Source organism: Sander lucioperca, chromosome 10 (assembly GCF_008315115.2).
Source record: "Sander lucioperca isolate FBNREF2018 chromosome 10, SLUC_FBN_1.2, whole genome shotgun sequence".
Lineage (NCBI taxonomy): Eukaryota > Metazoa > Chordata > Actinopteri > Perciformes > Percidae > Sander > Sander lucioperca.
This window is the reverse complement of record NC_050182.1, coordinates 14412183-14424174: the sequence shown is the minus strand read 5'-3', so window position 1 is coordinate 14424174 and position 11992 is coordinate 14412183. Positions and strand designations below refer to the sequence as shown.

The window sequence follows — 11992 nt, the reverse complement described above, 5'->3', positions numbered from 1 at the left end:
GAGGAACTATCATTATTAAATTACAGGAGACATTCAGAATAAATATAATTTAATCCTGCCCTTTCCCAGATTCATTAATGAAAAAGCCAGCTACTTGCAGCCTTTAGTGCTTAAAACATCTTAAAAGAGACATAAGAAGAGGCAGGCTATAACAAATGAGATTTATTTATACATATGCAGTCCAAATATACATATTAGAATAAATGTTTAAAAAGCCCTAACCTACACCACCCAGTTTAAGACCTGTGAAGTCAACAGAAGTCAGTGTTGATGTGGAAACATTAACCAAGATAAACACCATTTGTGGGCATAACCTTTGGAAATAATTAAGCCCCTCCTAACACTACCATCCTTTCACCTTTTCCTCATCTATTAAACTATTAGATCCTAACAAACCCAATCCTGGCTCCTGAATACAACCGCCGCCCCCTCCACAGGAAATACAGACAAGTGAGAGCGAGGGCAGACCTCAGGGAGATCCCAGAAGGCAGAGTCCTGTTCCAGTTACATACAGTGTAGAGAGAGACAGAGAGGAGTAGGTAGCAGGCAGTGGAGGATTTCACTTACAGTAAAACAAGCCATCTCGGGTGCATCAGAGACCACAGGAGCAGGGCAGGGCTGAGTGCCCTCACTACCTCATCCCCTGAAACATTATCCATCTATCTATCCCAGCAAGCAGAAGCAGCAGCCGCAGCACAAGGTTGCCCATGCATTTAAACCAATTCCCTAATCTCTCCCACTTCACCCAAAGGTTCAGGGCAGGGGTGAAACAGTCATCAAAAGAGCCAATACTGCCATCCAACTGACTTGTGATGCAGATAAACCATTAACTAGTAATGCAAGCTTTGCAAAGCGTTAACTCTAAATGAGATGGGATAGCTGCAAGAGCATGACTCATCTGTAGAGTACAAAGTGTGCTCAGAGCAGGAAAGCCTTCCAAACAAAGATCAAAAGCAATCAAAAAGAAATTACATGTCACTGGTAGGGAGCGATGTTATTGCTCTGTGTGGTCCGGTGGAACACAACTTGAACCAACCAACTTTGACCAAATTCCAGCATGTGCGTTTAGGAAACATGACTTGAAGCCTTTGTTCCTCCATTAGTGAGGGGTAGTTGCCCTTACTAGCTTCTTCACATACAGTAGATATATGATTTTGGGCAAGAGCTACCTTTGCTGCAAAGCGATGAGTGTGGAAAATCTAATCCAAATAGTGTTTAATCGCAAACCCTTTGGCCAAACAAGACCTTAATCTAGTGTTCAATAAATATAGTAAGGGAGGTTATTTTCTGAATATTATACATTTAGGGAAAATGGGAATGATGGTGGCCACAGAGGGGTTGCAGTTCAGTCTTTTGGATGTGGATTTTTATTGCCCAATATCCTGGTGGTGGAAAACTGAGAGAAAGCATTTACTGGCTTGTAAAATAGAGCTTTCAAAATAGAGGACAGTTTTCAAAGACAGAAATCGTGATGAGATACAAAAGGGACCTCATAATGGGTTACATTTTTCATTAGATTGTAAATCAGTTCTGATCGTGACCCCCCTTCTTTACGATCCCTTGTTCACTGGTCTCCCTCTTCAACTGTATTACGTTTTCTTAACCAGACAAATCAACCCCTGTACAAGTGTCCTTGTGTGAAATGGTTATCTCTACCTGTCTCTCCATTCTCCCTGTCTCTGTTTGTCTATCTGGCTGTTTCTCCAAAATGCCTGGAGGTGAAGGAGGAGGTCAGTGGTAAGGTCTCAGTTGCTCTGGCAGCAGACACCCTTAGTGGCTGAGTTTTGGGTGGGCTCAACCGTGATGGGCACTACGTTGGAGGCTGGTGAGAAGTCTGAGTCGCTTCGCCCTGACATCTGCCTCTGTGATACGATGTTGTAGATGGCTGTGATGGAGAGAAGGGTGAAAGGGAATGAGTTATGTGTAGATGCCTATAAAATCCAGTCAACAGTGGGACATATTGTGATAAGGACAAACGGCATGTCAAAACTGAACAACAATTGTTCTATCCAGACTCCTGGCAGCAGTTAAGGATTCTTTCCATCCTAAACTTGCATCATTGTGTCATGTGGCAGTACCAAGTCTCATTTCAGGCATTCCCCATTAGAGATGCACCGATAGACCGGCCGGTGACCGGAATTGGCCGGTTTTCACGTGCTCGGCCATGACCGGCGACTGGCAGGTCAGTCTGACATATGCCGATTTCATGCCGGTCAATGCTACAATTAACTGACAACATAAGTTATACGAGTTACAGTTCTCAAGGACGCACGCACACACGGACGCAACAGCAAGTCTCTTTTTCCTTTCTCTCATCTTTTCCGCCGTGTGTCGTGCGTACCCGCTCGCGGTGTGAAACGCGTGTCTGCGCTATTCTTGCACATGTCGGGAACCTCGTGAATTAACCTGCAACATGTCAGCTGTTTGGAAATTCTTCAGCGTGTGTGCAGAAGATAACAAGTTTGCAATATGCAACACCTGCGAGGAAAAAGTAGGGCGTGGAGGGACGACACCAAAAACCAAAATCACATTTTTTTAGTTGGATATTGGATGTGTGAAAAGAAGGAAATGGTTCTAACATTGCACTTTAGATGTGTGTGAATTTCCCACACCAGGAGTAATTTATATAGATCTATTTTATAGTGATCCATTATCTGTTAAAAAAATGTTCTATGTTCTGTGCAAAATGTTCTATTAAAGAAAAGATAGAAAATAAATATTTGTGTGTGCTGTAAAGTGGTTAGAAAAAATGAAATCGGAATCGGCTAAAATCGGTATCGGCTGGCATAACTCAATGAAAATCGGAATCGGCCTAGAAAGTTGTAATCAGTGCATCTCTATTCCCCATTGCTATAATATGCAATGCAGTTTAAATTGAACTTGCAAATAAATAAATATTATACATTATGGGACTTGCATCTGTGACCCTGCATGCTCATGTTGGTAAGAAAATACAATAAAGTTACATATTCGGCAGACAAGAACTGTTTAAACACACAGGTGAACTTAGGTGTGTTTTTTTTTTTTTTTTAACTACAGTTTATCTGTCACTAACATGGCTTAGAAGATGCTATTGCGGTGGTCAAGTTGATCAACCTGAGAGAGAGCAAAGCAGGTCTACAGCAAACACCCCTCTGATTTCCTGTTGTATACTGCCGCTTTAACTCTAAACTACAGCCAGATGTGTAAAAAAACTGCCCCGAATTAAAAACTGCTTATGAAGCAAGAATGTTTAAAGCAAAACAAGACTCCTGGTTGACTGTGAAGTGACACGTCAGGTGGTGAAACTATGACTCATTACTACAAACTCTACACAGCACCAACTGCTGCACATATATAATCCACCAGGATGACCCTCTCGGACCTAAAATCTGTCTGCTGCTGATATCTATACATGTGACATCTTTTCTGCTCCACAGGGTCTAAAGTTCAGCTTTTGCTGGCTGGCTAATGCACTGCATACTTCCTCTCTTCTCCTCCTTTAATGAGCTAATTAGCTACGTTAGCTCAATGAGGCTTGTTGGTTTGAAGTTCTTATGAATTTGAAATGACTGATAAAGCGTGGTGTGGGCAGAATGTCTCAAACGGCTCAAGCTGCTGCGTCTGGGAATTGAACATGGAGTAGAAGCAGAATATAAACAGTAAGTGGCGCATACTTGCAGACCGATAGCCCCTGGAGCAATTGGAGCAATTGAAGTGGAAGCACCACTCACTGTTGGATTGCCCCTTTAGTCACTCCAGGGGATGACTCAGTCACAACAATTGCTTTTTTTCTCCATGTTACCAAATCTCCAACATCAAATGCACTTGTTGGTTTGGCTATATGCCTCCAGGGCACACTGCTCATAGACATTTACTTGAGAAAACATATTTGTGAACCAGTATCAGAATTTTTTCTTTCTTTCTTGAACAGATACATCTGGTACAGTGGGTCAAAGTCGATTTGTGACCATGAACAAAGACCATTAGTGGTTTGGCCATCTTAAAGTGGCTCTCACTAGGACTGATTGGCTGAGTGGCCTTTCATTGTGCCAATTACTCATATTTTTGACCTTAGAAAAGATCATGGTGGTGTTCTTGCCAAAGACTGCACATCAGCTATGAGAATGGAGAACTGATATGTTGGATTTCGCTGCCATCTAGTGGCAGATGATGGGGTCACAGTCAAGGTGGAAATGTAACATTTTCAGACAAATCAATATACAGCTTATATACACAGCATTACCATTAGATGGCTTAGGAGCTTTAGACATCAGTGCCCTTCAGGATGAAATGCACTTTTTTTTATACTATAACTTGATTAAAACAATGTGAAACTCACCTGTGAGAATAGTCTGGAAAGCCAGCTCCACATTAGAGGAGTCTAACGCTGATGTCTCCAGGAAAGACAAGCCATGCTTCTCTGTAAAACACAAATGCGCATAATGCCACAATATGTTAAAGGCCTGCAATGTTTTGAAGCTTTCATAACTACATTGAGCTGAGGTGCATTGTACATTGGCATTAACACTGCACTGATTCAGGGATTGATTTCTTCTGCATAATGCGCTCACTCCAGGGTTCTCCCCATTCATTTCAACTGCTTCGTGTTTGATTGCTCACTGTGTGAACTGCTTTGTAATTATAGAAAATCTAATAGCTTGTGTGACAGCTGACTGGTCTGCTCTGTAAAGTATATTTACAATCTGATGAAATGCAATACTGTTAGAAAGAAGACTATAATGGTTTACATTCTGATAAAAAAAAAAAATTAAAAAACTTTATTACTATTACTTTATTACTACATGTATAGACTAACTCAATTTTAACTCTATAAAATAGTCCTTTTTCACAGCAGACATTTTAACTTTTCATAGTAGAGCACGCTCAGATGTCACTATTAACACTGATTTTGTTCCATTCATGTGTCCCAGTATGTCAGGACAGTGAGCCAGGACTGGAAATGGAATTCAGCAATCATTAATTTTTATCATTTCCACCTGTGCTTTTTCTTCTGTGAAATGTCAAAATATATTCCATTAAAAAAGGCCCACAACAAACAGTAAAGGACAAATTCCTATCAAAAAGTCAAAAATGTTTTTATGCTTACTTCAACATAACAATATATATTATGTAATATTTGGTTAATATATCTAACAACCAAAAAGACACAAAAAAGTTGGACATGGTACTGAGAGACATTTCCCATTTGTGAAGACGTAACCAGTAAGTATTTGGCGTATTACACTTTTACTTAGTAAATGATAAGGAAGCTGCAACGACTGGTCGATGAATTGATAAATCCATCAAGAGAATATTAATTGGCGATTTTTAAGCTTCTTAAATGTGAGAATTTGCTGCCTTTCCTTATCTTACCATTCTAGTAAATTGAACAGGTTTGAAATTTAGACTGTTGGTGCTGTAGGTGTTCTGATACTTTTAATCAAGCGATTAAATCAAGAATCAACAGATTAATTGATAATAAAAATAATTGTTAAATTCAGCCCTAAATGATAATATCCATTAAAAAATGAAATCAATAAATCTATCAATTGACAACTTGTTTCAGTACCAATTAAATATCACTGTAACTTTCCAGATTTGATCTTTCTTTGGAATCTGTACAATCCAATTTGAGTATATAAAAAAAGATTATGAACAAAAATATAATTTAGTATAAAATTATTAGTATCACAGGTGAGGGGATAATTGCGACACAGTGGCGCAAGTAAGACATCATCAGGAGAACTCATCATTCGTGGCATTACAATACACTTTGCGTGGACGTGTCCACCACATGGTCTCTATGTAAATGAGGCATCATAAATTAGGTCTGTGGTACAGAAAAACAAAACAGAATGCACTGGCAGGTACAAACGTTATTTATTTAGCACATCGAAAACCAATGTCTTTACTCTAAAATGGGTCAACAGGACACACGTTCTTAACAGGCAGTCCTACCAAGAGTCATTTACCAGTCAAAGCAGGTGCAACACTGAATCTGACACAAGCCAATAAGCTCAAGGTCAAGAGTAAAAACGCTCGAAAATAATAGTGCGAGTGTCAAAATGATGACATTATATTGCAAGGCTGACTGTAAAAAATAAACCTGCTCTGAAACAAAGCCTTGCAATTCTCACAGGACCAAGATAAATGGAGGTTTATTTAATTTACATAAAGTCTGTTTAATTTACATATAGTCCTTTTCAAAGGCCAATTCATGCTGCTGCGTTAAATCGACGGCGTGGGTACGTACGTAGGTACGCGGAGATACGGACCTCACGCCGGACCCCACGTCGTAGCCTGACGTGCACCCCTCAAAAAATATAACTACACGTTGTGGCGACGCAGACCACAACAACTGTGATTGGTCCACTTGGCCCTGGCTTGGAAGCTTCACATTTCCAGGTTCTCCTTCTCCAGAAACAACATCAAGGAGAGGGTTAACCTTTCCTGCTACAGCTTTCCGACCGTGGTCAGAAAGCACCACCATGCCTTCGGAGTTGGTACTTGCTCCGGAGCTAATTACCGTCACTTTCTCACTCGCTACACCACACACACACACACACACACACACACACACACACACACACACACACACACTGGCCCTGCTATTCTGTGTGGCGAGAGCGTGGCGTTTCTGTTGCGTGTCAGTTGCATGGCGGCTGCGTGGATTTTTCTGTCTTTGCACACCAGAAACGTGTCTGACGCGGCGCTGCTGCTGCTAGTCTTGTCTGTACACATGTATGTTTCCCATTGATTTTACTGCACTCAAGCAGTAGCATACTTCATGTTAAACATAAATATACTGTATACTGATTTGATTACAGCAAAGACAACGTCGGCAGTATTGACGGCAAAATAGGCTACAGAATATCTCGTTCTGTATTGACAGGTGCAATATTTGAAAATCGATAATTATTTATTATTTTTTTTTTTTAATTACATTTCTATCTGCATTCATGTCAAAACCTAGAGACTTTCAAACATCAACATGTCATTTATTCGTTGGTTCTATTTCTAGCATGCGCACGTTTTCGGCGCGGCTCGAGCCGCACCTGAGACATGCGTGTCACGCAGGCAGTATGCAAGCTCTAACCTGTTAACATGGGAGCCAAAATAAAAACGGACAAGCCACGCAGCTGACACGCTCACGCCACGCACACACACACGCACACACACACACACACACACAATACCTGCAAGGGCCTTGGCCTCCTCTGTTGGCACCGCTCTTAAGTGGCGTAGATCACTTTTGTTGCCCACTAGCATGATAACTATGTTGCTGTCTGCGTGGTCCTGCAGCTCCTTCAGCCAGCGCTCAGCATTTTCATACGTCAGGTGCTTGGCAATGTCATAAACCAAGAGAGCTCCAACTGCTCCACGGTAGTACCTGGACAAAGAGGAGTTGAACATGATATAAATTGGAGTAGACAACCTTTTCTTGTCAAAGCCTGTTGATTTCAGGATTCTTTGCAGGTGTGTCACATGGGCTCGGCCAGCTTTGAAGCTAAGAAACACAAGACATCAAACAGTAAAGCCAAAAGAACTGCAGACAAAACTCAAAACACAAGTGAACATTGACTGACTTTCCTTTTTTTTCAAATTAAAGACTGGCTGCTCTTGCTTGTCTGCTTCCTCAGTGCCTGTGGGGGCTTGATACAGTACATGCCAATGCCTCAGGGGGGGTTTCCTCATTGAGGTAGACAACTCAAAAAGAGTAACAAATGTTGGGACGGGAACTTGATCTAGAGATGAGGAAGAAGCTGTGATTAACGAAACACTTCCTGCCCCAAGCAAAAAAAATGCAATTTGTAGTGTTAATCACTTCAGAATATCTCTTTCTAACTACTTTAGGAATGATAACTCTAAACTAAATTCATGGACAAAGGATGACTCTTGGTTGGAGGTGTATTACCCTTAACCTACAACCCCATCCATTCCTAATGCACCCTAACTTCCTGTGACTGTAAATAACAGTTTTGACCAAAAAAAAAAATGGCACAATGCACATGCATGAGGAAGCAAAAGAGGATCTTTGAAGTTCCTATGCATCCATATCAACAACATACTATACATGTGTGTCTGCATGTATGCTGGACATAAAAAAAAGACCCCAATATTGTAATCAAGTGAGCGTGTACTTGTGTGAAGTAGGTATATGTGCCTATGTGTAGAAGCGAGTCAGTGTTACGGTGCTTCCACGAAGCCTTCAAAGATATACAGTACTCACGCAGAAGTGATAGCTCGGTATCGCTCCTGTCCCGCTGTGTCCCAGATCTGAGCCTTGATGGTCTTGCCTTCTACCTGGATGCTGCGCGTAGCAAACTCCACCCCGATGGTGCTCTTGCTCTCCAGGTTGAACTCATTTCGGGTGAAGCGAGACAGTAGGTTACTCTTCCCCACACCTGAATCTCCGATCAGCACCACTACAGGAAAAAAAAAAAAAAAAAAAAAGAGGATTTCAGATAAATAAAGAAAGGACAGTCATCATCGGTCACGCTGTGTATTGTACACTCTACCTGCAAACAAAATGTTTTCTTTCTACTTTAATTCTTTTGACTGATTGGTACAAAACTACCTCATATGGAGAATAGACTACACATATCTGTGTTTGAGCCGCAGAGCATACTTTACGGCTGCAGCTGTAAAGGAACATTCATGGCAGACCTTTGGTGTAACAATTCATTAAACCACAGAGAAGTTACAGTGAACAAGATGAATTGACTTTTTTTTAATTAAATTTGACTCTTATTTTTTATTAGATAGCCTGCCTCATCACTGACGCATGCGTGTTGCTCCCAACTGAGGTTGAGCAGAAACTCAGGGGACTCCCACTGAGCATACAAAATATTACAACCACCTGCTCTTTTTAGGAAATACCCGCAGACTGAGAACAGGTGAAACCAATGATTCGCTGCAGATTTTAAAGACACCTGAGACAATAGATTATACCACACAATGCCCATGATGTATAGCCCAAGTAAAGCTGTCCTGCTGTTTTAAAGCCTGTAGCCTATATAATCTATAAAAAAAAAAAAAACTAAAAAAACATTTAGACGTCAACTGCTAAAACTGAGCACTCACGCTCATCTCAGCTCAAACTCTGCAGAGGTTTGTGCAAATGCCAAGCACTTCTTTCAAATTGCTTTAGTTAGTATGGCCACCATTTTACACTTCCCAAACAAAGCATAAAGACCCATGAGATCTGGTAACATCCATATCAATGATGACACTATTGCTTTGGTTTATATTTAAGTGAGAGTTGTTACTGACATGGGGTGAAATAAGTACATTTACAATGTAGCAGTGAGCTATTCTTGTAATGCTTAGAGTGTAATCAAGATGATAAAACAGACATATTAGGGTGTGTGTTTGTCAGAAAAATACTTCCACAATTGTCAGGTGAGTCAGTGTGTCAAAAGGAACCAGCCATACCAACTCACCAACAGCACACACCACCCTGCTATTATGAAATAGGAACTTGTTGTGGAATGTTGAAATTGCATTAACAAACGGACCACTGTGTCTACACTTGGATTTAAGCAATACTGCTCATTCTAAAGGAAAACCCTGTAAGATTGTCTGTGGTACTATGGTGTAACAGACACAAGTAAAAACCTGTTCACGTTAAAGGCTGGCTTATTTAGAGTTTGAAATAATTAAAATATGGGGAAACTATGGGTCTACACATACAGACAACAGTGTGGCTCTCCTTCATACCTAAAAAGGTAACATTGTCATACTCCATTTCGTCAAAGACAAAAGATCTTGGGCGGAGGACAAAAAACATTATGCAACCATTTTCAGGTCCTCTGCCATCAGACAGGTAATATCATGGTTGCATTACACACCCATTCCCTAAACTATAGTACGGTTTGCATTCTTCATCTAAAAAAGAAAGAAAGATGCACTGCACCCAGTGATGTAGCCTAGTCTGTGACTGTCTAAAAGTACAACTGAAGAATGGAACAAAATAATAACTGAGAATCTGAGTCTGTCCATCTGTTAAGTCAGATTAATTGATAAAATGATATATCCTGAATCGCTGTAAATGGAATAAAAGGTCACCATTACATGTTCAATTACATCACTTCCATTTATGTGAAATTAAAGCAGCGTATAATTCTGGCTAAGGGTGGCAATTAAAAATAGATACCTTCAATAAAAGTCGGATAATTATTTTCTTATTAGTGCTATGTATGTGTGTGTGTGTGTGTGTGTGTGTGTGTGTGTGTGTGTGTGTGTGTATATATATATATATATATATGTACATATTTTACTCTGTTGGGTGAAACAGGCTTTTAATCCAAATAGAGATGCTTTGTAAGGAAGACAAGTGAAGCTGTTAGTAGGAAATGTCTAAAATGAACATGAGGAGTACAAGGAAAGCTTCAGCAGGATGACTTCCTGCACTGATGCACATCAGTAGGGAAAAGGTTTATGTGACTCACTAACAGCTCATACAACTTGACTCATGCCCTCTAACAGCGAGGAACAAAAAGAGGTTGTAGTAACAAAGGAAAGCCACAACCACGTTAGCTCTTTCCTGGTTTAACCAAAAGCCTAAAAGAGAGCCGATACCTTATCAGTGCCCTTGTGCTGCTGCACATGATTCAGATATTCAGATAGGGGCCTATAGGCATTTTATTAGTGAGCAAGTGAGTAAGTAAATCTCATCTTCTCTATGCTAAAGGACAGAGCTTCTCCGTGGACACACACACACACACACACACACACACACACACACACACACACACACACACACACACACACACACACACACACACACACACACACACAATACCTGCAAGGGCCTTGGCCTCCTCTGTTGGCACCACAGGTATTTCCAGTTTGACCACACATGCTTGTTTGGTGTTCTATATTTGAACAGACCATGAACACTTCATTTCCCCTTTTCTTATGACAAGGTACAACAAGGAACTACTGTTTGTACCAGATAGCTAACCCCCCCCCCCCCCAACAGTATACAGTTACAGTATCTTTTATACCGGATGACACATTGTGGAATAGTGCTTCTGCATATCATGGAGAATGTTAAAAATAACTTGTCTATAGGCAAGACTGTAGATATCTATAAATGATGCTAATAATGTATGTTAGAGTTAAGGTGGTATAATAATTGGAGCAGGTCATAGCTGTTATTGACACGTGCCAAGACCTGTATGTAGATTCAAACTACAAGTACACCATGAAGTACAGGTACAAAACTAATGGACTAAACTCCATTTATTCTCTGAGTACGTCTGGATGAGGGCTGTTTTGATTTCTTGCCCTGCCACAGATTATGACCCCCTTGTTGACCAACTCCGCATCCTAAAATGACTGCATCATCGGCCTGCAAAATGATGACTCTACTGCAGATGCTGCTTAATACATAGGAGTATTTATAAGCTACCTGTATGTTATAATAATATGGGTAAACGGCTGAAACACGATGTCGTAATATATGTCTTACGTCCAAGTTACAGCTAACAGCAGGTGCCCTTGTCTCTAGGTCTAATGTCGTCTTACACCTTGTTGTTAGGAGGTCAACAACACATCTAACAACTCGGCATCAAATGACAGCTGCTCACAGGTGAAGGCTTTGTGTCGAAGTTTAGCTAACTAGCTAGCTAGAAGATAAACAGCTACTCACCTTTAAAAAGATAGTCATATTCGTCTTCTCTGTTGGTCATAGCTTCTTTTCTTCGGCGTCTCTACGTATTTAACTAACTTGAAGTCGAACAAACTTCTGTGTAATTCAGCTACTTCGTGACCGACAGACCACCGTTCACGACTTTAATGTTAGTTAGCCACACACGGAAGACGGTAAATTCTCACTCAACCGACAATAACACTGACTTACAGTCAAAGTAGAAGAAAGTGACACTACCGTTGTTGTCAAGCATATAAACAACCAATAGCAACTAGTAGCTGAAAAAGTTTCGCCTCGTCTTCCTCACCCTCTGTCACTTACCATTACCGAGGCTCAGGCGTAACGTCAGTTTCT

The 11992-nt window shown here is 40.7% G+C and overlaps 1 protein-coding gene across 1 annotated transcript; it reads right to left on the bottom strand.

Moving 5' to 3' along the window:
- Positions 1-142: 142 nt before the first annotated feature.
- On the bottom strand, positions 143-11988 carry rab11al (RAB11a, member RAS oncogene family, like). The gene is made up of 5 exons (XM_031279334.2): positions 11639-11988; positions 8213-8408; positions 7179-7372; positions 4322-4402; positions 143-1885 (listed from the first exon to the last, which is right to left on the bottom strand). Exons 1-5 carry the CDS (start codon positions 11676-11678, stop codon positions 1746-1748), a joined length of 651 nt encoding a protein of 216 aa, XP_031135194.1. The 5' UTR covers positions 11679-11988; the 3' UTR covers positions 143-1745.
- Between the last annotated feature and the right edge of the window lie 4 nt (positions 11989-11992).